Here is a 26,984-nt window from a genome sequence, read left to right as displayed (position 1 = left end):
TGTTTTCTGGTTAATTAGTTTTGATTCCACACATTCCATCCTTGCCGCTGCTTCTACTTTGGTTTGCAACTCAAAGATAAAGAGGAAGAAAGAAAAACAGGCACCTCAGACCAATTCTGGATCTCAAAAGCCACAGGGCAAATGCCTGTGTGTGCTCTATAGCCCTTCAGGATGCTTACCTTTATCTAAAAATTGAAAGGAATCCATGAATTATCTGAGCTTTTGGATTGGAGTCAATCGTTACCTGTTCATAGCCTTCCCACAACCCCCCCCCAGGTGTTGACCAAGTGCATAGCAATTGTTGCAGCCCAACTGTGAGTAAAAAGGGTCCATACATTCCCATACCTAGAAAATTGGCTTCTGGCTGCAACAACCATACAGTCCTTACTAATAGTCAGAGACTATTTTTTACAGCTCTTTAGTCATCTCCATAAACTATCAGGACACATCTGCAGCTCTCATAGCAAATTGCTTTTCTCAGATGCCACCTGGATACAGTTTCATGGCAATTATCTCTCACCCTGGTGATCCTTTTAATGTTACTTGTGGATCCTTTACCTCACAAACCCAAGCACTACTAGTTTTAAGCATTCTGGGCTTCATGGCAGGCAAATCTTCCATGGTACATCATGCAGTATTTCACATGAAGAGTCTATATTGGATGTTTTCTACATAATATGAGGAATACATGGTTCCACATAGGTGGGACAGCAGGAATAAAAAAAGAAAGGCCATTCTAGATTTCTGTCTGGCAAGTGGCTTGATGGTGGCCAAAAGTCACAAGATCACATACAAGAGTGGCCAACATGCAACTTAGGTAGACTTTCTCCAGGTAAGAAAAGGGCACTGGGGTAGATTCAGTGATTGCAAAGTCATCCCAAGTGAAACACTCAGCCTTCAGCATAAACCACTGGTTGTCACAATCAGCTGTAAGTAGTGGTCAGAGAAGGCTCTAAGGTTAACTCAAATTAGGCAAAATATGTGTAAGTTGACTGGAGAGAAAGTACATGAGTTCAAGGATTTACTCAGGGCTCTAGCACCCTAGTAAGAATAATAAATAGGCAGAGTTGTGGTCATTGAAGGCTCTAAGGTTAACTCAGACTAGTTTAAAGGTGTGTAAGTTGACTGGAGAGAAGGCATACGAGTTCAAGGAATTACACAGGGTTCTAGCACCCCAGGAGGAAGAGCAAATAGGCAGAATTAAAGAAGAATGGCAGCACGTCAAAACAACATGTGTAAGGATTAAAGAATAGATATGCATCCAAGCTAGGTATTGAAGCAAGGTAGAAAAGGAAAGTTTGTGGTGGAATGCAGAAGTCCAGGAAGTCACCAAAAGAAAGGAGGAGTGCAGAAACAGGTGAGAGATAGAAAAGATGGACCAGGATAGGAAGAAATACTAGTTGGCTAACAAAGGAGTTGCAATAGCAAAGAACAAAGCATCAGAGGCACTTTTCCAACTTCTAAAAAGTGACTCAGTAGATGGCATAAAGAAACTCTTGTCATCTGCAAGGCAAAGAAGATAGCCACTCTTCATAGGGGATGCCAACAACAACCTGCTCACCAGTCCACAGGAAATCAAAGCTGATAGGAGTACTTCCTGCAGTGTCTGGATGAAGAAAACCCCACAGAAGCTGTTGTGCTCCAGACACAGTCTATGATGAAAGAAGAAGAGGACTGCACCCTAGGAGAAGTAAGAACAGCACTAAAGAAAATTAAGTCAGGGAAAGCAACAGGTTCAGATAAGGGCACAACAGATATGATAAATATTTTGGGCGAGCTAGGGGAGAAATGTCTCGAGGGTACTTATAGCAGTATGGAGAGAAAGGCATATCCCAAATGACTGGAAAATAAGCATACTAGTGCCACTGTACAAGAACAAAAGGGACATCCACAACTGTGGGCAGTACAGTGGCATCAAACTTCTGTCACACTGCATGAAAGTTGTGGATAGATTGACTTGATTGATTGAAAATAAGCAATTTAGATTCATAATAGAATGCAGCACAACTGACCCAATGTTTGCAGTGAGACAGATAGTTAAGAAGAAACTAGAGATGAGGAAAGAGTTCAACTGGACATTCCCAGTCATTGAGAAAGCATAGGGCAAGGCCCCAAGAAAGATGATTTTGGCAGTTCTGCTGTGGTTTTAAGTCCCAGAAACATTGGTACAATTAGTACAGATTATGTAAAAGGACTCTATGACTCAAGTATGAACAGTGTTTGGACTCACAGAGGGGGTACGAGTAGGAGTGGCTATGCATCAGGGTTCAACTCTGAGCCCATGCTGTTCATACTGGTGATGGACTACATTAGTAAATGGACTGGGGGGACAGATCAACAAAATTGCTGTATGCAGATGATGTGGCATAACAGGCAGACTCTGAGAAAGAACTTAAGCAAAGGGAGGTGGAATGCAAAACTGAATGTGCATAGGATAAAGCAGTGCAACTAGACAGTTCTAATGGCCGCTAATGGGAAAATAAGAAGAATCTAGGAACTGAGATAGAAGGGAAAATAGCGGAACAGGTTAACAGATTCAAGTATCTGACTGGAAGAGAAAATAGTGGAATAGTTTAATAGTTTCAAGTATCCAAGGCGGCTGATTGAGGAGAACAAAGTCTGAATGAGGAGGTCAAAGCTAGAATCAGAAGGGCTGCAGCCATCTGACAGAGTGTTAAGAATAGTGTATGCCAAAGAAGCTGAAATGTAAGGTGCACAAAATATGGGTGCATCCAGTAATACTATATTGTACAGAAACCTGGGCAGTAAAAGGGAGAGCAGTTGAGGAAGCTAGAGGTGATGGAGATAAAGAGCCTGAGATGGTTCGGGTAGTAGGTTGCACACTATGGGACAAATCAAGAAATGAGGACACCAAAGCAGGACCAGTTGCAGAGAGTGTCAAAGAGAACAAATTACGGTGGTTTAGGAAAAATGCAGAAAAGCAGACAGCAATCTGTTGAATAAGATTTGGGACATTGAAGATGAAGGCAAGAGGAAACTAGGGCATCCAGTCAAGATATGGATGGATTGTGTGAGAGAGTTAATCAGAGGCCAGTCTTTTTATCAACCTCTTGGAAATGATATTGGTCCTTCTAGGAATTTCAGGACCTTTTGCTTTGGGATTAGTAGCCATACAAATGGTTAACATGTCGGTGGTCTGGTACATCAGGAAACAGGGAGGAACCAGATCACATCCCCTTTGGAGAGAGGCCATGAGGCAGGCTAGCAGACAGGATTTGTCCTAATGCCTAAAGAGTGATCTAAAAATTTATCAGTGGCTCAACAATTCTTCAATCACTGGGACAGCCTTGCAGTGACTTGTTTGTCTCTCTTTGCAACAATTGCATAAACTACTTCTCCTTAGTTCCCCCAGAGGGGCAGACACCTAGGAACATTCTAGTCTCCCAGTGCTGCCCCCCCCCATGGTTTTCTTTACACCTTCACCCCTCTTCCTGTAATAACAAGATTCTGCAGAAGACATTAACATGCAGATCACTGATAATCCTCATTGTCTCATAGTGACCAGGCAGATTCAGTTTCCTTTGCTCAAGCCTCATGTAAGTCAGCCCCCTTGGCTTCTAGATCCTCAACTGGATGGTCTGCCTCACCCTTCTGGTCAGCCTCACCTGGTTATTTACTGCCTTGAGTTGACTGCATGATTTCTCCAACTCCCCTAACGTCCTTTGGCCAGGTATACTTCTTTTTCAGAGGATGTAATTCACATTCTGTCAGCTTCTCAGCAACAGCCCACTTAAAATATTTATAAGAGTTAATAGAAATATTTCTCTGTTTGGGTCTCCAGCTAAGTGTTTGATCCTTACTCCATTACTATTGCAGATGTTTTGTAATTCCTGTCTACCTTGCTCAAAGCAGGTATTAGTGATTCTACAATAAAAGTGCAATTGTCTGCCATTTAAAATTGCCACCCAAGTACCAGAACATTATCTTGGTTTCTCAAAGCTCTGCATAACTATCCTTAAAGGGATTTTATTACTTCATCCTCCCATTAAGGACCCTATTCCACCCTGGGATTTGAATCTAGTGCTACAGGAACTAAATAAGTTTCAATTTGAAGCAGAATCATCTGCAGATCAAAAGTACTTATTTTGGAAAACACTTTTTGTGATGGCTATTACTTCAGCCAGAACAACTTCAGTACTACATGCCTTGTCTATCCTTGTGCCATAATAGATTTTCATAAAGGTAAGGTTACCTTAAGAACTAATCCATATTTTGTTCCCAAGGTGGCATCTAAGAATAATATCAAGTAGTCCACTTGTGAGCTGTTTCTATATTATTCCAGCAAAGGGAAGTGTATTCTATACATTTTTGATATCCATATGCACAAAACAAAAAATTTAAGAAAAAAACAATCAACTCTTTGTATAATTTGCTCTTAACAAGTTTGGCACAGAAAAGTTTTCAAACAAAAATTGTTTAGATGGCTATCAGATTGCATCTCCTTTGTCTATTCTAAGCAGAACAGAACTTTAGCTTCAAAAACCTAAGGCCAATTCCACAAAGTCAATGGCAACTTCCAGATCCTTTTTCAAGGATTCCTCCATTGATGACATTTGTGATGCAATCATTTAGTCTACGCTGCAAACCTTTTCCAAGCAGTGTAAGTCAGATGTTATTTCTAGAATAAGAGCTGCCTTTGTGGGATGGCCCCGGTGGTGCAGGGGTTAGCGTTGTCGCCTCACAGCAAGAGGTTCTCCAGTTCTATTCCTGGCTGGGGTGCCTCCTTTGTGGAGTCTGCATGTCCTCCCTGCGGTCGTGTGGGTTTCCTCCCACATTCCAAAAACATGCAGTAGGTGGATTGGACATTCTAAATTTATAGGTGCGAGTGTGTATGCGGACGAGTGGTGCATATGAACTACCATGGCAGGGCTAGCCATCTGGCAGTATAAACCTTGGCTCGAGATGATCGTCACTGTTGAAGTGACAGCCCGACCCCATGTGCAAAATGGGAAAAAGGAGATGAGGATGGATAGAGCCACTTTTGGAGCATCAGTTATAATATATAATATATATCATGATTCCACCCAAGAAATAAGGTAGCCTATCTCACCAGTCGAACTGAATGTACTGATGAAATAAATATTAAAGATCTGAAGTAGTTAACTTCATTTGTGCAGCAACCTATGGGAATCGGATCTGACCTCGGATCCGAGCTGGCAGTTTTCAACAGCTTTAGATCCGAGCTCCAAGCTCCTCCCCCTACCCATAATCCCCTGCCAATCCTGACTGACCCCAGATCTAGTTTTCCGTGGTTAACCAACAGCAGCTTGATCTAGAGTTCCAGGCGTTAGAGACTTCTTTGTGAGAAAAAAATTTACCTTTTCTTCTCTTTTCTTCAGTTTTTGGTTGTGTGTGTTTCCAGGTCCCTTTTTGTATAAAACCCTCTATAGTTTAATTTTATATTTTTTGTCATTTACCTCCCCCTTCCTTTGTGGTTCCGTTAGGGTTGTGTGTGTGTGTTTGGGGCCTAACGTGTGTGGTTTTTCACTTTTAGTTAAAATGGGTGAGGCCCCAAAGCCGATCTTTTCTAAGTGCACCGAGTGTGGCCATAAGCTGTCTCCGGCGGATGGCCACACTCAGTGTGTGTTGTGCCTTGGGGTTGAACACCTGTCTTCTGGTTGTTCCATCTGTGCGGTGTTCAACCCCAGGGCACTCAAGGACCGGAGGTCTAAGCTGATTCTGGCGGGTCTTCTGCCCACGGATTCGGCTTCTACCTCCGGTCCTCCCGTGGCTCCCACTGTGACTGCGGCGGCTGCCACTCCTGCTTCCCTCCCCCTGGCCGGGACTCAACCTCCCGCCTTAGGCCCGGAGGAGAGGGAGGCCAGGAAAGAGAAAAGGAGGGAGAAACACCGCAAGTGGCAGGCCGAGGCCTCGCTTCGGCCCCCCTGGCTGAGCGGTCTTCTCCCTCCAGGACTTCTGGGTCTCCTCCGTCTCGGATCCGGTCCCCATGCTTTTCACCAGGTCCTGAGGAGGAGGAGACACTATCTCCTTCGAGGTCATCGAGGCGACACTCCCGTCCCGCCTCGGTGGCCTCATCAAGATCAACCCGAAGTCTCATGGATGCAGATTTGGACCGGATGATGAAAAGATTCCTCCAGGCCCAACTGCAGATGGGAGTGCTCCTGCCTCCCCTCCCCCTCCGGGGGGGAGCCCAACCCCTTTTTTTGCCCCGATAGCTCCTTCTCCATCCCGTTTCACGGGCTCGGAGTCTTCGGAGCCAGGCAGCCTTGGAGCCGGGGATGTGTCGGCGCCGATAGTTTCGGGTACTTCGGCGCCGACACTTCCCTCGAGTCTGTCAGGTCCATTTTCTTCAGATCGGAGCCGAGGGCTGAGCTTCTAATCCGGGGGTATCGGTATGCCTTCGGCTCTGTCCAGGTCGGAGCATACTGGTCCGTCGGATCCGATCGCTTTGGCGCCGGCCCCGATCTGTCTGTTGGATCCGAGTGAGGAGCTGCTTTCAGATCCCAGAGAGAGCAGCTCTCCCTCGGCATTCAACGTGGTGGAGTGGGCCCTGTCGAGAGATTCCAGGCCCCCCCGGCCCTTGCCACGGCTCCACCCTGCACTCCTTCTCTGTTGGGCCTGACTTCCATCACCCGGCCCCAGGGACAGCCTGCTGTGATGTCCCAGGTCATTCCTCTGGAACAAGACGTGGCTTGTGAGACCTCCTCGGACAGCCCCCCCGAGGAGGTTCCTCACAAGCGAAAGTGCAAAAGGAGGCACTTGGACTCCCCCGAGTCCTTGACTGAGGTCACGGATTTGGAGGAGGGGGAAGGCTCCCCAAGATCACCCCCGAAAATGTCTCATTTGCTGACATCATGGAGATGCTCAGGATAAGGGGGGGGTGGTCTGCCCCAAAGCCTACCTCGGACAAATCCGTGTTCCTGGAGGCATTTGAAGCAGGCCCGTCTACCTCTTGGGTGTCCCCTCCGGCCGACCCCCTGGTAGATTTGATTACTACCAGGGCATGGAAGGAGCCAGACACTGTGGAGCCAGTCCCCAAGCACCCGGACAAAATTCTTAGCCCACCCTCTGACAAGTCCCACTGGAGTAAGGGTCCCCCTGTAGGTGCCATGTTGGTGGCGGCGGCCACCAAGAGGGAACTAGCTCAGGAGAGTCCCTCGGTTCACCCCCCGAGCAATAAGTCTCTGTCGATGGACTGTTTAGGGAAGCGGGTCTTTAGTTTGGCTACCTTCTCTGTGAGGTCGCTGAACTACATGGCACATGTGCTTCGACTGCAGCGGGACCTTATCAAAGAGTACGCTGTGTCGCTCCCCGAGTCCATGTCAGCAAAGGACAAGCGATTGCACTCCACCCGGATGGCCACTCTCCGATCCATATCAAACACCTCTATGCGACTACTGTCCCATGCCACGGAAGGAGCCGCTAGAGCCAGCAGAGCGGGCCTTGTCATGAGGTGTCAGGCCTGGCTCCGGCACTGTGATTTCACGGAACCCTTCAAGGCATCTTTTGCTAATGCCCCTTTCGATGGTTCTGCCCTATTTGGCAAAACTGTTCACAATACCTTGGTCCAGAGCAAGAAGGATGGGAAGACGTTGTCTGCCATCGGAGTCCTCTTCTCTGCTCCCCAGAGGTCCTTCTCCAAGAAGCAAAAGGGACAGAAGAAGATGTGGTTCTGGAAGTCGCGCGCAACAGTCCCATCCTGCTCCGGACTCCCAGCCCTTCCGCGGCAGAGGTGGGCAGGGTGGATGCCACCCTAGAGGCAAAGGGGGCCCACGGAACTTTGGATCCAGAGAACCCTTTTCGGACCAACCCACGCAACACCCCTGAAAGGTTGCCCGACTGCTCCACTCTGGAGGCAGTCAGGGGGCGTTTCTCGAAGCACCTAGCAGCTTGGGAGTCCATCAGGACAGACCGCTGGGTGCTTCGCATTATATCCAGAGGATATCAGATTCCCTTTTCTCTTTACCCACACAGCTCCAGATATCTCCCCGATGTCCCACCCGATCAGAGGGAGGCCGCAGCAACAGAAATCCAACAGTTTCTGGAAAAAAGAGCCATCCAACACGTCCCCCCAGACCAGTGCAGGTCGGGATTTTACTCCAGGTTCTTCTTGGTGCCAAAAAAGACAGGGGGACTTAAGACCTATCCTCGACCTCTCCCCCCTGAACCTGTCAGTATCCAAAGAGAAGTTCCGCATGGTCACCCTTCAATCCATTCTCCCCCTTTTACGGGAGAACGACTGGATGTGCTCTATAGACCTCAAGGATGCGTACTACCACATTCTGATGGACAGGCGATCCAGAATGTTCCTCCACTTCCGGCTAGGAGCCAATCATTTCCAATTCAGGGTCCTTCCCTTTGGTTTCACCACAGCCTCCAGGGTGTTCACCAAAGTGTTAGCAGTGATAGCGGCCCACATGAGGCTCCAGGGAATTCAGGTCTACCCATACCTGGACGACTGGCTCCTGACCGCCCCGCAAGGCATCTACTCTGTGCAGCCAGAAACTACTTTCTTCGTCTAGCACCCCGGCTGGGGATCACGATCAACATAGAGAAGTCGTCTCTTACTCCGACTCAGACTATAGACTTCATAGGGGCCAGATTAGACACATAGGTTCATAGGTTCATACTAGGCTATCTGCCCGAGGGCATTTACAAGCCTAGCCCATAGTTTTCATTACGCCACCCCTTTAGTATGGGGAACTATACCCATTATTTTGCTGTGCCTCTGTCGAGCAGTGACACTGAGGTAATCCCTGGGGTATATCTGCGATCTCCCATCCATTGGTCAAGATTTCTCTTGAACAAGGCCAGCGAGGTGCTCTGCCTCACATATACCGGGATTTTATTCCACAGCATAGGGAGTCTTTGGGTGATGAATCTATCCCTCCAGCACGTCCTATTAATAGCCATGTCGAGGTTTAAGTCTCCCGCCTTGTGGCTCTGATGGATCTAGATTTTTTTGAGGTGAAGCATATTCATCAAATCTGGGTTTGACATGGCCTTGTATGTTAGGCAAAGGTCACCTCTGAGCAAGCGGTAAGCGACTGAATAGAGCTGGAGTTCTTTCAGTCGGGCAGCATAGGACAGATGTTTGAGACCCTTTATCCTTTTGGTGAGGAACTTTTGTGGCCTCCAGCTGCTGCAAGTGTCGGGTCAGATACATTCCGAATGGGGCATTGTACTCAATCATTGGTCTGATGAGTGATGAGTATAGGGAGACTATGACCTCCCTTGATCTAGATGAGAATACCTTCATGATAAGGTGGGCAATGTAGAAGGTCTTCCTAACTACTTTAGCTACATGGGTGTTGAATGACAGACTACTATCAACCTGGGTCCCCAGGTCCCTGATAACTTCTTCTGTGCTCAGTGGATTGCCATCTATTTGGTAGCTAGGGGTAACCTTGTTTTTCCCAAGGGTATGACTATGCATTTTTGGCATTTAACTTTAGGCCATGGCTCTGGCACCAGTTATCCGCTTCTGTGAGACCCTTCTGAAGGATATCTGTGTCAGATGTGTTTTCTACTATGGCAGTTTGCAGTCATCTGCAAACTTTGTCAGCCATAACCCTCCTGTGTTTGCTTGTACTGGAAAAGTAGATGCCAAACAAGAGTGGGCCCAGGACTGAGCCCTGTGGTACACCACTTGTGACAGGCTTTGAGTCTGACATGGCGCCAGCAACTCTGACCCTGTGGGTTCTGTCACTCAGCCAGTTTGCAACCCATCTTGTGATGTATGGGTTAACATTTAAGTTGATGAGTTTTTCAATGATACCCGAGTGGGGTATTGTATCGAGGGCCGCCAGATCGAGGTAGGCTGTATGGACTGCCTTTCCTCATCAATGGCTTTGGTGACTGTTTCAAAAGTCAACCAAGTTTAGAAGGCATGATCTGCCTTTGACAAAGCCAAACTGGGATGGATCCAAAGTCTGCAAATTCCCTATGTCTTTATTTATGAGGTCCATTATGATCCTCTCCATGGCTTTGCAGATAAGGCTTGTCAAGCTAATGGGCCGGTAATTTCCAGGGTCGGTGGAGGCACCGCCTTGTGAAGTGGGACCACAGTTGCAGTGCGCCACGCCCTGGGTACGTATCCAGAGGTAAGACTATGATTAAACAGCTGTCCTAGCTGTGGGTTTAATTCCTCGTTGAGTTCGTGGAGCACACAGCCGGGGACACCATCAGGTCCCATGGATGCTGTGTTTTTTGCTTTGGAGAGAGCAGTTCTCACTTGGGTGTTGGAGATGTTTGGGGGCTGCAATCGCTTGGTATAGATATCTCTCCTTTGGGGAGGGGAGAAGTTTGCACTGAACCTGTCAGCCAGTATGTTGGCAATGTCTGTAGGATCAGTAATCTTCACATCATTTTGAACTAGTTCTGAGCATATCTGGGAGTTTCTCCCAGGTTTCTAACATAGCTAAAGAAGGCCTTATGTTTGTCTTTTGAGTCTTTAGCTGTTTTTCTCTCAAAATTTGCTTTGGATGATTTTATGAGAGCTCTTAGTTTTTTACTTATAGTGATCAAGGGTGTCTTACCTTTTAAGGATTTTGCTCTATCTTGTAGTAGCTTCCTCCTTTTGTTGTAGAGTTTGTTTATGGCTGGGGTCCACCAGACTGGACGCTTGCCTTTGGTACAAAGAGTCTTTGTTTTGCTTGGGATTGCCTTATCCATGCAGTCCTGCAGGTGCTGGTAGAAGGCATTTGTAAGTGATTCAGCGGCTTGAGTACTGTTTTCCAGCGGCACGGGGGCCTTAAAGGAGACCACACTAGTCTTTAGAAGTGTGAAGTCGGCTTTAGAAGTTCTTTACTGTGGTCTTTTTATTTCAGGTGGGGTGGGATGAGGACCTCCAGCGAGATTAGTTTGTGATCTGATCTCACCAGTGAGGGGTATACTTCCAGTGTTGAACATTGTGCTCCCATGTTCGTGATGATGAGATCAAGTATGTTTTCTCCTCTTGTGGGATGGTGACTAGTTGTTCCATGGCATTTGAGTTTATGAATTCCAGGAACTTTTGGGCTAGGGTGTTTGGGCTTGAGTAGTGTTCCCAGTCTATATTAGGGTAATTGAAGTCACCTAGTATGATGGTGTTTAGTGATACATTTATCCCCTCTAGTGTTTTCAGGAAGGCCATGTGAGGTTCCTGAGTTTGTGAGGGTGGCCTGTAACATGCTACAATTTGCAGAGCAGTCTTGCCTATGGTTAATTGCACCTGGATGGTCTCCGATGCATCGTGCGTTATCACCAGTCTTGAGGTGTGGGTGTCCTTGATGAATATGGATACCCCCCCTCCTTTCTTGGTATTGTCCGGATTTTGGGGCCGGAACGCATGATAAGAGGTAAAACCTGATAGTGCTGGGGTGCTCTCAGGAGCGTTGAACCAGGTTTCTGTCACTGCACAGACATCGATGTTCTCCATACTGAGAAGGGCCTCGAAAAGTGCATTTTGAGATTTAGACTTCTGGCATTGAGCAGCATTACCCTTAGTTTTTTCCTTTTTGTGTTCTAGGGTGGTAGGTTTAGAATTTGAGCCTTGCCTAAAAAGGCACTATGGGGTGGCAAGAGCCTTTGCCAATATCCGGAATCCCAGGGTGACAGGTGCAAGCCGCCCTTTGTAGCAGCGTGGCTTGTCCAGCATGTCATCCCAGGCAGACAGACATTGATCCCCTTTGAATGACACCAGAGTTTAAGCCAATTGTTAAAGCTGATCATCTTATCTCTGTATTGTGGCATCACTCTTGGTGAAGGTAGGATACTGCTCAAGGTCAGGGTCATACCTGCCTGGGCTACATAATCAGAGAGCTCCTCAATGTCTCTTTTCATGTAGTCCAAGGAGGTACGCTCCTCAGGTCTTACACCAGCGTGGACAATGACTGAGTCGTATTTGTACCTGCTGTTGAGAGACCTGAGTGCTTGCGTTATGTGGCGGATGCTAGCGCCCGACAGGCAGCTTACTGTGACCTTCTCCTTACTCAGTCTGGTAAGCGGACGCCAGTGTGTCTGACTATGGAGTCACCAATGACTAGTGTGTCTGGCATTGTGTTTGGCCTTAAGGGCTGTGACTGTTTGACACTCTGACTGTGAGGTCTATGTGTTGCAGGTGTTGTGTTCTGAGGTGGTGGTTGTTTGGGTGTCTGCTTTGGTGGCCTCTGCTGTTTTGGTAGATTTTTGATCAGAGCCGAGTATGTCTTTGTGTGTTTATGTGTATGATTTGAGGTTGTGATGGTACTATGTGAGACTGGGTCTATAGTGTGTGTGGTAACCTTCTCCTCCTGACTGGTCTTGCCAGTCCTATGTTGAGAGAGCTCAGCCTCCAGTTTGGCCGTATAGTTGCATCTCTCGCATGTATTTGTGTTTTGTGGGAGGAGGAGAGGGTTGTCTGTGTACATGAGGCAATTGTAACATTGCTTCAATATTCCCAGGTTCACCAGCTGAGCAGGAGAGGGCACTAGCAACTGATCCCTCGACATGCTAGAAGGACTAGACAAAAAAACTTTAAAAGAGATTCCGCGGGACGTGGGTGACCGGGAAATGGGGTTTGCCTTTTGGGGTGCTATCTATAAGAGTGCCGTATCAAGGTAATAAGTACTGTAGGAGCAAGTGCTAGGTTTAACAGATAGAGAAAAGTCTACTTGGAGTCAAGTAGAGATGATCTTTTTAGGTATTAGAGAAAGTGCTAGTAACAGGGATGCTTAAAGGTAAGATTGAAAAGAATGCACTCTGCAGTGTGCACTAGAGAAGTTAGATATGAAAGTAGGTAACTTGAGTTTTACCTGTTTAAAAGTTAAGGTTTAGTGGAGAGTTACTATTTTTAAAACAGCAAGATGGACTGAAAAGGGTGGTTACTTTTGTATTTTGGTACTATGAAATACTGTAGGTTGGCCAATAAATTTAAATAATTGAAGGGGTGGGATTTCAAAAGTGATGGTTTTGTGATTACTCACATAAGCCAGTGAAAGTAGAGAGAAATGAGATATATGGTCAGATTAACATAAGAGGCGGGCAACTGGAAAGACAGTGGTATTTAACAAGACAACTTAAATGGGTGGGAGGGAGGGAAAAAATTCTGCCTGACTCAGAACAGAGAGAGCTGTGGTCTCTTTTGAAGTTTTAATATGCTGTTAAAACAGAATGCAAGCAAAACACAAGGTAAAGAAAACAAACTACAGTATTCAAAATATAGAAAGGCAATACAGAAATAAAAAAAAATAACAGCAAACTAACCTTTCCTTCACAGCAAAGTGTAGCAGAGTCTGGATGAGCCTTTCTGGTAAAGCCACAAACAAGCTCCTAGCCTTTCTGGTAAAGCCACAAACAAGCTCCTAGCTTTCTTGACCACAGACCGGCTACGAACCCTGAGGCTACATGTGCGGGCCATTCTACAATCTCCAGCTGCTCCGGCGGAATTGGTCCTGAGGGCTCTAGGCTCAATGGCGGCGGCAATCAACCTATTGCCAATGGTGCGTTTGAACATGAGGGTCTTACAATGGACCCTCCAGGTCCAGTGGTCCTTTCTTCCATATCCTCTGAGCCATCCCATTCCCCTCAGCAGGGCTTGCAAGAGGGCCGTCTTATGGTAGCTCCAATCTCCGAACCTCCAGGAAGGATGCCCCTTTTCTATGGCCCCTCCCCTAGCCACGGTGACCACAGATGCCTCCCGCCTCGGGTGGGGGGGGGCATTGTTCGGGCAGGACAGTCCAAGGCACGTGGGACCTCACAGAGACCTCTGCATATCAATGTCCTAGAGATGAGGGCAGTGCTGTTAGCGTTGCAAGCACTTCAGGACCTTCTTCCTGTAGGAACGATTGCAATTCAGACGGACAATATGTCTGTTGTCTGATACATCAACAAACAGGGGGGAACCAGGTCTTACCCACTCTGTCGAGAGGCCATGAGGGTGTGAGATTGGGCGATCTCCACCAACCGCTTTCTTATAGCAATGCACATTCCGAGGCGGTCCAACATCCTAGCGAACAGACTAAGTCACACCATCCTGTTACCACACAAGTGGTCTCTGAATCCCGAGATAGCGAATCGGATTTTCGCCAAATGGGGTCAACCCTGTTGCGATCTCTTTGCTTCTCCCTCGAACACAAAATGTTACGACTACTTCACTCTCATTTCCCCCTCCGGGGAAACTCCGAGAGACGCTCTGGTGCATGCTTGGCCTCCCAGTCTACTTTATGCTTACCCTCCTCTTCCTCTGATGCTGAAGTTTATACAGAAAGCCAGCCGGTTGGGGAGCAGGATAATCCTCATTGCCCATTCTGGCCTCGTCAAACCTGGTTCCCTTACCTTTGGTCTCATCTGGTGAATCCTCCTTGGATTCTGGATCCCCACCCGGATCTAATATCCCACCCCCTAGATCTCCCAGTCCCGAATCTGGACAATCTCAAGCTCACAGTTTGGCTGTTCCAGTTCCATTTGTAGCTAGGACTCCCAGTATCTCTTCCCCAGTTAAAACTATTCTAGTAGCAGCACACAAGCCTTCTACTAGAAAGATCTATAGTAGCAAATGGAAGCGTTTCTCCATTTGGGCGGAACGTCGAAATTTGGATCCTTTCACAGCTCCTTTGCCCTCGGTATTAGACTTCCTGTCAGGGCTGTTTCATCAGGGGGCTAGCTCCACCACAGTCAAGGTTCAACTAGCAGCTATCTCTCATTATCATGTGGGAAATGAACTGGGCCCTTTGATCACCACGAAATTGTGTAAGACTTTTTTGAAGGGCACCTTTCTGCTCAGACCTCCAGTGAAGGATGTAGTCCCTCCTTGGGATTTAACGCTGGTGCTTCAGGCCTTGACAGCTCCCCCGTTTGAGCCTGCAGCTTCAGTAGATCTTAAATTCTTGTCATGGAAAACGGCCTTTCTTGTCGCTATCACCTCGGCTCGAAGGGTCTCTGAACTACAAGCCCTCTGTGTAAAACCCCCATATTTGACTTTTCACAAGGATAGAGTTTACCTCAGGACCAGTCCCTCTTTTCTTCCCAAGATTGCCTCTGAATCGAATATTAACCAGTCCATCAACCTACCAGTCTTCTTTCCTAATTACCAAAACAAAGGGGAATACAAATTACACTCACTAGATGTGCATAGACAACTTTGCTTCTACATCCACAGGACATCTGGTCATAGGCAATCTGACCAGTTGTTCGTCTCCTTTGCCAAATTTAACTTGGGTAAATCTGTGTCTAAAGTCATGCTGTCTAGATGGATTTCGCAGTGTATCCTTTTAGCATATGAAAGTTCTGGCAGGCCTGCACCTCAGGGAGTCCATGCCCACTCTACTCGGTCTATGTCTACCTCTGCGGCTTTTAGAGCTAGAGTCTCTTTGGATGATATTTGTTCAGCAGCCACTTGGGCCTGATCTCATACCTTTATCAATCACTATAAATTGGACATTATCTCCAGAGGGAGAGCATCCTTTGGCTCTGCAGTGCTCCGAAACATCCTTCCATGAAGGCCGCCCAAGGTTCAGGTAGCTGGGGACTCTGTCCCATAGGTTGCTGCACAAATGAAGTTAACTACTTCAGATTAAGACGTTATGTACTCACCATAATGTTCCATCTGAGTAGGTAAACTTCATTTGTCAGCAACCGTCCCCCCCTCCTGCCCCCTCACTTACGAATGTTTTCATACTCAGGTCCGTGGGTGTTACCCACTTTATCTTTGAGAGTAATAGTCTTCAAGCAGTATCTGCTTTTGGGCAAACTTGATCTGAGGTCAGTCAGGGTTGGCAGGGGATTATGGGTAGGGGAGGAGCTTGGAGCTTGGATCTAAAGTTGTTGAAAACTGCCGGCTCGGATCCGATTCCCATAGGTTGCTGACAAATGAAGTTTACCTACTCAGATGGAACGTTATGGTGAATACATAACTTCTTATTATGTACTTAAGCATAATGTTGGATCCTTATCCAAGTCCACCATATATGATATACCTCCCTCTATTCCCCATCCACATTTTCACATTTAATTTGCACTTTAAATTTTGTTGCTGTTTTCTAACATATGTAGTCAACAAACTGAATCTAAAAGTGAATGCTCATAGGGAATTATGGTAAAGATTATAGGAGCTTGTGGCATGGAGGACTACCTCATGGCCAGATTAGTTCTGAGTGATGGTTCGGTGCCTAAAAGTTATGTCAGGTGGACTGGACTGAAAAGGATCCATTACTGTGCTAAGTGCATAACTGTTTTTTTTTCTTCTTCTTTTGTTAAGGAGCTTATTTTTGCTGGTAGAATAACAATGTGGTTAGTTTTTAATTTTCCCATTATATTTGGCTCTAGTGGACACTGCTAGAACTTAATTACATAACTGGCTGCTGAAGTTGCATGGGAACTGGTTATAGTGCAAGTAAATTTCAAGAGCTTGTAATAGAGTTTAAATAAGTCTTGACAGTTTTAAGTCCTTACTTTCAGAATTGTTCCGTCTGGGAGCGCATGATGCTTTAAACAATAAGGTCACTAATTTGGGGGTCAAGTTTAACCAGAGATAGAGATACTATAGGGGTGATTTATGTGAGGCCTATGTTGGTAAGGATGAGGTCTAGAATGTTCTTACCCCTAGTGGGTTGGTTTACTTGGTTTACTGTTTATACTAGGGAATTATCAAGTCTAATAATCTTTGGGCATACACAGTTTTTGAGGTATAGGTGCATCAGTGCAGCGATGGATATTTGAAGGCACTCGGTATAAAAGTATTTTTTCATTATGAGTAGTTCTGTGATGACAGTTAGGCATCTCTCATGGTCATCTCACGAGATGGATTGTGCCCTACAGCAGGCAATAAACTGGTAATTTATTTTGTATTTTTAAGTTGTTGTTTAGTAAGCTAAGTTTATGGGTCTTGTGGAATCTGAGTAGCAGTGATAAGGTTTCTGACAGATATGGTAATACACTTGTAACTTCCCCCAGGCTTGAATGCATGTTATGCACTAAACCCAGGTAAGGAAGGAGTGCTGTCTTTAAAATGAAACCAGCTCTCAGTTTCAACACAGACATGGGTATGCTGAACTTGCAGGAGAGGCTTAATGTCAGGCAATTAATTATTTAGACTTCTGGCACTGAGAAGAATAACCTTGATATAATCATTTGGAACTTGCTGTAATTTTATTAGGTATGTTCAGTAACCAAACTGTCCAAAAAGGCAAAATTGGAACAGCATTGGTTTTGGCAAGAAAGTAGAAGCCATGGTTTGAGGCCATCCCCTTGAGCAGCAGGTCGGCCTATCAACTATCACATCTCAGACCAACACATACTAGATCCCACAAGAATGACACAAACTACTTAACCAGTTGTTGAAACCAATTATCTTTTCTGTATATTTAGACAACATTCTGGATGAAGGCATAATTCTACCCAGGTTCAGAATCTTGACTACATTTGATACATGCATAGCGAGATCCAACTATTCTCTATCCATGACAATCACTGTTGAGCACCATAAGTCATACACCCACATGGGCTATCATTTGGTCTTATTTATATTTACGTGGTGTAAAAGACTAAACTGCCCTCATAACTTTGCAGATCCTAGTGCTGAAGATGGAAGTGTTTGTCATCCTGTCCTTGTTCAGTCACATAGACATAGAGTCTTTGTGCCTGAAAATTAAGTCACCATTCTCCAGGACATTTTTATTTTTACTTAGTAGCAGTGGGAGGTTTGTAGCCTGGTGACTCTTTAGTGTGTGCGTGTGTGTGTGTGTGTGTGTGTGTGTGTGTGTGTGTGTGTGTGTGTGAGAGGTCAATGATGTTGTGTTATTAGATTTCTGTTGAGACTTATACTTCAGATTCTAAGGAGTTTCAGAAGTGGCATTTTTGACAGCTTCAGCATATGTTAGTTTTCTGTGTTCATACAAATGTTTGGGTAGTTTTCTGTGTGCCCACAGACCTTTCGTTTAGATGAGAAGGTGGTTTCCATGTTGTATAGATAGTTATATCTCACACATATTGTTTCTAGTAATAGTTAATTGTCTGTGAGCATCAGGCAGTTCATGTACTGCTTAAGAATTCAAAATACTATGAGGCTAACACCAAAAGGGATACAAACGAATTTGTCTTCCATGTTGGTCGGTAGTTGGGTTTGTTTCTTACAAAGTGACAATTACCGCCAAGAACAGTTAGGAGTCTGGATCAAATTATCAGTTTTCTGCCTTACCCTTTGGACTATCCACTGCACCAAGATTGTTCACAAAGTGTCTCCAGTTACAGCTCATTGTAGGGTACAGGTTATCCACATTTTTCCATACTTGGTCAGATTGCTTATCTTTGGAGTCTCTTTTTTTTTTCAGACTGTCAGATATCCCTCTGTTGGGTATTTCTGTCTTGGGTGTGAGATCTCTTACACAAGTTGGGATTCCAAGAGTGCGTTCAAAAGTCTTTCTTGACTCCAGCTAGACACCTCAGTTCAAAAAGCTTTTCTTCCACAGGATAAAATAGAACTATAGCTAGATCTATTTCTAAGGTTTTCCACTCAAACTTCAGTCACTGTGAGGGAATACCTCAGGATTTTGGGTCTCATGGCATCTATGATTCTCATGATACCCCTGGCAAGACTAGACATGAGAAGGATACAGTGGCATCTGAAGTCTCTCTGATCCCAGCACCAACTCCTTTGTCTTTTCAAATCCTAGTGCTGGTGTTTGTCTGAAGCTAAATCATTTGGTGGAAACAACAGATATTCTTAAATCCAGGTCTCTCCTTCTCCCTCCCTGTTCCAAAGCAGTCAGTCATCACAGACCCCTCAGTCTTTGTTTGGGGAGCATTTTCAGAGAGAATAAAAGTGCAGGGTGTGTGGGACATCAAGAACAAATGCAAGAACATAAATATCAAAGAGATGCTTGCCCTGATCAAGGCATTCAACTCTCTGAATCATCTGTGGTCCTTGGGATCATTTCAAATTGTTACAGAAAAAAGCACACTCATATGGTGCATCAACAAGCAGGGGGAACCCGCCCCTTTTGCAGACAAGCCATGTTAGCCTGGGATATAGTTTCACAGCAGTCTCTCACTCTACAGGCATCAGAGCAAAATTGTGTGGCAGACAAACTAAGCATTACCAGGGCAGACCCTCATGAATGGAAGCTAGATAAGGGGTCTTTCAAGATTTTATCCATCTTTTGGTAGTTTCTCAAGTAGACCTCTTAGCCTCCTGAACAATCAACAGACAAGATTCTGTTCCATAACTCTATGCAAGAAGGCCTGGAAGACAGATGCCTTTTTTTTTCCTTGGACAAGAATATTACTGTATGCTTTTTCATCTTTTCCACTAATATCCAGGGTACTTCTGAAGATTCATAAAGAATCCCCCCATGATGATTGTGGTGACTCCCTTCTAGCCCAGACAAATTTGGTTCTTTCTTTTGGAGTAAGGGGCAATTACTGCAAGTTTCCTCACAGAGTGGATCTACTCACACAAGACCAGGAGTGTTCGATACACTCTGACATCAATCAACATCAGTTAACTGCCTGAAAGAAAGAGTCTTAATTCCTTTTAGGAACCACTTTACTGATGATGTGCAGCAGGTACCAATGGAGGCAAGAAAGCCTGCTACTATAAAATCATATATTAGCAAATGGAAAAGGTTTGAGCCATTATGTTTTTCTCCCCTTCACACTGCTTTATTCTGTCCAGCTGTCCCAGTGCACCCATCCATTGCTGAGTCTACCTGCTCTGCCTTCCTCCCCTTGACTTCTCTAAGTGCGCTGGGGCCAGAGTGGATCTTAAGGGCATCTAGGGGGGGGGTGGATACCAGCAGCTGTTTCTGCTTGCTAGGGGGGTGTTTATTATGACCTACCCTTGTTTCTCTGTTCCCCCCACCTCTATGTTTTTTGACACATCTGGGGGCCATTCCCCTTTGTGGATGATGCCTCCCCTCAGACGCATTTCTAACAAATGCCTTCCCCTCCAATGGGCGTGTCTACCCCTTCCTGCCTGCAACTCAAACGCCAGAGCCACTAATTGAATCCAGGTCTCCTGGGCCATAGTTGAGGCTTAATCCCTCTACATCACAATGCTGGCTAAGAGCCATTATTTGTTGGTCCAATTTTGTGATGACAACAGAGTCTGTATGAGTTTCTCTATATTTTGCAAAATATACAAATTCACTTACAGAAAAGGAAAAAAAGTTTTTTCTCTCTCTTTCTTTGTTTCTTTTCAGGTGGGGTAGTTAACTCAAAACGTTTCTACACTTGCAGGATACATTGCAGGAATGGAAAAAATGTGTATTCTGATAAATACTGGCTAAATCTTGCCCAATGAAACCACCAGTATAGCAAATATAGTACAATAAAGACAGTTTCTTCATAGTCAATATTCATTTCCAGCTTAAAAAAAAGTAAGTACACTTTTGTTTAACATACTTAACAGTTTCTTACAGTTCAGTTCTTTATTTGCTAGTTCACTTTTAAAGTCTGTCAAGGAAACTCAATGGTTCGAGCCGATCCTCGGCTCGACTGGGCACTTGCTTTAGCCGAGAACACCCTATATCCCATGATGCAAGGCGAAACTACCCAGATCTCATTTGCGCTTAGCGAAAAGAGGTCTCCTTTGCCAGGGTAAGTTTTTTCTTGTGAAGTAAGAAAAAAAAAAGGGTTTTTTTTTTTTTTCTTTTAGTGTCAGTTTAGTCTGTAGTTAGTTACAGCCCCCCTATTCCCTTGCCTCCGGTGGCTCGGCTCGCGTCGGGCCGACGCGCCCTCGGCTGGGCGATCTTCCTCTGTTCAGTGGGTGGTGGGTTGCGCCCGACCTCCCCGACCCTGTGGCCTTCTCTGGCTGCTGTGCCCACACTTTATCCAGCATCTATCCAGCCGCAGAGATCTCCATCGGAGTTCAAGCCCATGGACCCGACCAAGAAGGGGCTTCGCTCCGATGCCCCTTCTATACCTATAGCTGAGATCCACTGCCCGGGGCTCCGGGGTCTCTCGGTTTATCATCTTTGAGCTTCATCTGGATCTTGAGATCGGCAGGCTGTTGAAGTCTCAGGCACTGGCCCAAATGCTCATAGCCCGCCTCCAAACAGACTTCGCTATAGCCCCAATCCTTGAACTCCTCTCCGCTCCACCACACAGTTGACAGCGACTGTTTCGATGCGGGAGCCATACATCCTTCTGCTCGCGTCGCCCTCGGATCTCCGATCTCCTTGAGACCTTCCTTGGAGGATCCGGGTCGCCGGGTTTCACTCGTCTCCCCGGGGGCTAGTGGCATCGGACCCTTGTCCGACCTCGCCTCCTCTCTCGGGGCGGCTTTGCAGCCTCCCGATTATCGCCATCGAGCCTTCTCTCCTTGGAGCCGACCATTTTTCAGACATCCTTGAGCTCCTCAAACAGAGGGGATTGGCCTCTCCATTGACCTCTCCGAGGATGAGTCGGACTGGGCTGGAGGCTTTTGATCCCCTCCACCTCCTGCTCACCGCCCTTGACCCACTGCAGGTGCAGGTGGGGCGTGGCTCAAGTAGGCGGCTCAATTCTTGATGGTTCGGCTTTGTTGGACCTCAGGTGAAAGAATACCTTGACCAGGTGTGAGCAGGGCGGTAAACTCTTTCTGCCGTTGGAGTCCAGTTTTCCCTTCTAGACCATACCCCAAGGGTCAGAAGGGAAAGATGTGGTTCCCGTAAAGCCCAAGAGGAGACCACACGGTGTGGTCAGTTTTTACCCCAGAGGCAGAGGGGGGTAATAATAATAGCCGCTGGCTAGAGGCAGGGGGGCTCAGAACCAGGGCAACAGGGGTCTCTTCCTGAAGAAGCCTTCAGCATCCCCTGAGGTGTTGCCGACTGTCCACCACCTGGAGAGGGTCGTCGGGGAAGCTGCTGTACCCTGTAAATTCAATCTCTCAAGAGATGTGGATGAGTCGATTATATCAGGGGATTACAAATCCTAGAAAAAAGGTTCCCCTCTCCTCTACTACAATCCCCAGACATCTCCCTTCCAGGTCACCCGGGTAACAGAACAGGAGGTTTCAAAGCTCCTAAAAAAGAGCCGTCCAGACTGTGCCCAGCAGCAGACCAGGTAGGCGCGTCCTCTCCAGATTTTTTTGCCAAGGGCCGGGAGATTGGAGGTGAGACCAAACTGGATGTGCTCTATAGACCTTCAGGATCGCTATCACATAAACAGATTCACAGACGCCCAGAAGGTTTCTCCCCCTTTGGCCTCACTTCAGCCCCCAGAGTTACAAATTTCAGTAAACTTAAAAAATTCTTCTCTGCTTGCCAATCCTTCCACTTTATAGGCGCAATTAAAACCTGCAAAAACAAGATCAAAGCCAGATTTATACTGAAGAAGGTAGGTCTTATGGCTGGCTTCCATTGTTCTTCTACCACTGGCCAGGGCCGACCCTTTATTCCCCTCCTCCAGTTGCCACAGTCACTACGGATGCCTCCCGTGGGGGCATTAAGTCTGGTACATCAACAAACGCGGCGGGGACCAGGTCTATCTTATGTCGAAGCTCTCAGGAGGCAGTGGTGGGCAGCTCTCTCTCTTCTTTCTGATAGCAACACATCCCCCGGCAACAGGCCTATTAGCCAGATTTTTTCTGAAGTGGGGGGCACTTGTTGTTGCGATTTTTTGCTCCTCAAAAAAACAACAAGTGCCGATTTTTCATCTCTTTCTTCCCTTTCAAGGCTGACCTCTGAGACTCTCTTACCCAGATTGGCCCGGGGACTTCAGAAAGCCACCGTTTTGAAGCCAGTTGATCCTCATTTGCCCCATTTGGCCTCGACAATTTTTTGGTCTCTGCATTGTCCTTGATCCACCAATCGGGTCAGCAGCACGCCATTCATTCTCTCTGCTAGCAAGTGGCTTAATTTTTTTTTGCTGGGGCGAAATATCAGAAATATTTGACCCCTTTACTGCTCCTGTACATGGTTTTAGATTTCCATGGAGGGAGGTTTTCATTCAGGATCCCCAGTCCAAAGTTCAACTGGGTTTCCGGATTCAAGCTCTCTGCATTCGCTCCCTTACCATTGAACCACCGGGATACAGGTGCTAGGGATAGTCCCCCCATCCAAGAATGAATGAGATTGACAATTGACACTTAAATTTTTAGACCCACCTACCTACATATTGATTCCATGTTAGTTGTCTTCTTTCTTTTCCTCTTTCCTCCCCCCTCCTTCCCTGGTTGGATTTATCTCTTGGAAGTTGAGTTTTTTTTTGTTTCCTCCTTGGCCGGCTTTTTGTATTAGGAACCATTGTTCCGATAATCTTTAGCAGGGTAAGTTAGCTATCAAACGAGATCTCTGAGGTAGTCCTTGCATCCTAATTCCTTACAGTTCATTAACTTGGTACTGCGACTCCTGTAAGCTGCTTTTCAGTCCCTAAGTATATCCACAGTGAGATCCTGGATCCTGACATTCATTGAGTAATTCCACAGCTAGGTTTCTGGTACTCCTTGAGTAGACCTACACGATTTCGATTGTGTCCGATGATATTTTCCACAACTTCTTCTGGCCAGGATCCACAGCAGTCTCTATTCCTAGCCTTGAAATACCTGTTAGAAGCAAATGTCTCCATGATGTGGGCTTCCATCTCTTCTTTTAACAGCCCTTCACAAATGATTCACATTATACTATGCTATTCCAGGCTTTTTACAACCACAATATGTTGTCTGAACAGTACCACCAAGTTCTGTAATGTGTGGTGTATATGTAGCATATCAAATGACATTTTTTAACTACCAAGTAGCCACTAATATAAGTATCATCAACCTCATCACCTTTCTTATACCTCCCTTTAAAGCACTAAATCACTTAACCTGTTTACCCCTTCTAATACCTCACTTTATTTTACTTAAACTACTATACCTATTTCTGATTAGCACTACCAAATTACTACTCTATCACTGCTTCTCTGTTAACACTCAAACTTGCTTATTCCATCTAATATCTTACTTTATTGCATTTCTTAAGTTACTCCTACCTGTCTTATACACCATTCTTCTGTCTGTAAATTCTCGATACAATGCTTGTATATTAATGTTTCTGAATAGCAATACAAATGTTATTATACCAACTACTATTATGCTATGTATTTACTGAAACTGCATTATAAAATTTGTTATTGTAAATATTGATTGCATTAAGTATGATAACTTTGAGCTCATCTCCTCAGGCCTTCTCTGAATTAGGACATCTGTGCCCAGTTGGATTTTCCTGGTAAACAAACGTCAATAAATATATATAGATGTCGATATAGATAGAGAATATATAAAATGGTTGCATACAATGTTATCTGTGAATGAGGAACCAGTCAGTACAAATGGTAGAAACACAATTTTACTGAAAGATAAATTGTCTGGAAGTCCATTTTATTGAATATGGTATAGATAGATGTAGTTCTACAGTACAGAAGCCGAAATATTTAGATGTATATGAAAAAGCTTCAGCTGGTGCTTGAGGTGATGTGTACGTAATCACATCTGATCTGGTTTGTATATGTACATTGGCAATGATTCCATGTGTATTATTTTCACTTTTCTATACAGTTGTGCAACTGTGGAATTAGTATATTTTAACTGAGGGCATTGTGAGGGAGGAATGAATTCGTCCACATAGGGGAGGTGAAGGGGACTTGCCTTCATGGAAAAAAGTGATATGTATGCTTTAGCCTTTTGTATTTTTGATTGCATCATGTTTTGGTAGTGAAATTGGCTTTCAGACATTTTGTCAAAATGAGTGCTTTTTCAGTGAAATGGGCTTCAAATGAGTTGTCTAGAATCCATATATATATGTGGATATACATCTAGGATTACCCAGCTTAGTTGATGTGAACAGCATAAACTCAACAAGCTGCTTCACATTTGCAGAGAAACAGCCTCAACACATCCAAAATCTTAAAACAGAAAACGAACAAATTTTTTTTTTTTAAGTGAGGTTGCCCCCTGCTAATTATATATGCTAACTCCACGATTGCATAAAGTCAGGGGAAGGGCATATTCCCCAACCCTGAAAATCATATAGTCTCTCACACCTATTGACCATCTGCTTAGTGGACTAAACAGCTGTTGACAAAACAGAGTTTAGGCCATATTAAGGTCACCCATATCCCATATTTATCTATACACACACACACACACATATATAGAGAGAAGAGAATATATATAGAGAGAGAAAGATGAAAATTCAAAGGCATTACATGCATCTCATGGTGGCGTATTGCTTATTTGGGTCTATATCAGCTTATCGAAAGCTGATAAGAGCAAACGCTCTTTGATCAAACCGTAAACATCGAACAACCTAAATAGCGAAGACACGGAACAGCAATTCTTTTCCCAGGGAAAAAAATCACTGGGCTGTTTCCAGGAGTTTGCCATTTCCTCCACTGGGCGGCCGTGGTGGTGCAGCGATTAGTGTTGCCGCCTCACAGCAAGAGATTCTCCAGTTCGATCCTTGGCTGGGGTGCCTTCTGTGTGGCGTCTGCATGTCCTCCCTGTGGTCGCATGGGTTTCCTCCGGGTGCTCTGGTTTCCTTCCACATCCCAAAGACATGCTGTAGGTGGATTGGATACTCTGAACTGGCCCTAGGCATGAGTGCGTGCATGTGTGTGGTTGGGCGCTGGGCTGGCAACTTGACACTGTAAAACTCCACTGCCAATCATGAGCAGACAGGTGATCCACTGTGGCGACCCTTAACTGGGAAAAGCCGAAAGAAGAAGCAGAAGCCATTTCCTCCACTATGGTGCGATCTAGGAGTTGGTATATTTAAGTGGGGAAAGGTTTGTGATTTTTTTTTTTTTTTTTTGGTGGAACAGCATTTTTTTTCCCCTGGGAAAAAATCTCTGTTCCGTGTCTTCGCTATTTTGGTTGTTCAATGTTTTGGGTGCGATCAAAGAACGTTCGCTCATATCAGCTTTCAATATGCTGACATAGACCCGTTTATTTGCCTGTTATATATGCAGATAATGCTGTAAAGTAAGGGTTTAAGCAACCATAAAAGTTGCCATTTGCTGTTATCTGTGCCAGTATTGTGCGACATCTAAAATGATCTGAATTAAAAAAAAATGAATGATGAAATGTTAATTTTGCAAATTAAGCTAATTTGGATGATTCTTTTTTTGAGTACCTAAATGAATAATCAAAGAAAATTATAGCTTGAAGTTGTGCCATTGCAAGTGTCAAGTAGTAAAAATGAAATATAAATTGGATACTACTGTGCTTCGCCATTTTAAAAGTATATATCTAATCTTGCCTTCTCATTTTCCATTTTCCAAATCTAGGATGATGCTCTTGTTGAAGTTCCTGGAAAGTACCAGTTACTAGTAGACTTACCAATGATCGTCAATGAAGACACCATTACTGCAAAATTTAGCAAAACGACTCATACCCTATCAGTCACAAGTGCATGTTTTGTAGTATCTTGCCAGGAAGTCTTAGTTCTGGTTTGATGTACGTGGTATCCGTTTCTTATTTTAATATTTATTAACACTTCCTGTATATATAAATAAAGTGTATGGAAACGTGTAGTTGGTAATATCTTTATTATTTGGTACTGGTTTTGCAGGTAATATCTGACTTTTTTTTTAGATTTTTTTTTTTGCCTTGTTTAAAGAGAAATTATATGAGTATTCCTACTCTGTTGGCCAGTCTGTATTGGTAAATATTTTCCTTAACCTTTAGTGATATACAGTTCCTGAATTATTTGCCCAAGAGCAGAGGTGGCTTCTGATGGCTTTTTCTTAGAGGCATGCTTTATAGCTATCAAGTGACATTGTAGTAGTCCTCAGTCTTTGTATTTATCAAGCACTGCAGTTTTCATATGGTCACTAAAGCCAGGGGGTGTTCTGCCCAAGGTACTAGGGCCTCCAACTGAACTCTAAAGGCATAACTTGATAGTCTACTCATCCACTTAATGTAAAGATAAGGTACTGAAATATCATAGTAAAGTTTTATAGAATTTTTTGCCCCCACTGCCTGTTGATTATCAGTCTTCTCCTGATCAATGAAACACAAGATGGCCAGGAACGGCCAAAGGGTGACCATTTTGGCAGCCATTGGGATGGTTTGTGTTCTTCTTGCT

The 26,984-nt window shown here is 45.1% G+C and overlaps 1 protein-coding gene across 1 annotated transcript in view; it reads left to right on the top strand.

The window, feature by feature from the left end:
* The window catches only part of PIH1D2 (PIH1 domain containing 2), a 335,361-nt gene extending 308,931 nt beyond the window's left edge, over positions 1-26,430 (top strand). The window contains exon 7 of the mRNA XM_044079474.1: positions 26,185-26,430. Within this exon, the coding sequence (XP_043935409.1) occupies positions 26,185-26,352 (168 nt within the window). The 3' untranslated portion in view covers positions 26,353-26,430. The remainder of the gene's footprint in view (positions 1-26,184) is intronic.
* The last annotated feature ends 554 nt before the right edge of the window (positions 26,431-26,984 follow it).

This window comes from Protopterus annectens, chromosome 8.part0 (assembly GCF_019279795.1).
Source record: "Protopterus annectens isolate FY-2018-M chromosome 8.part0, PAN1.0, whole genome shotgun sequence".
NCBI classification, from domain to species: Eukaryota; Metazoa; Chordata; order Ceratodontiformes; family Protopteridae; genus Protopterus; species Protopterus annectens.
Note: the sequence above shows the minus strand (reverse complement) of the source record. Positions and strands in the feature narration are given on the sequence as shown.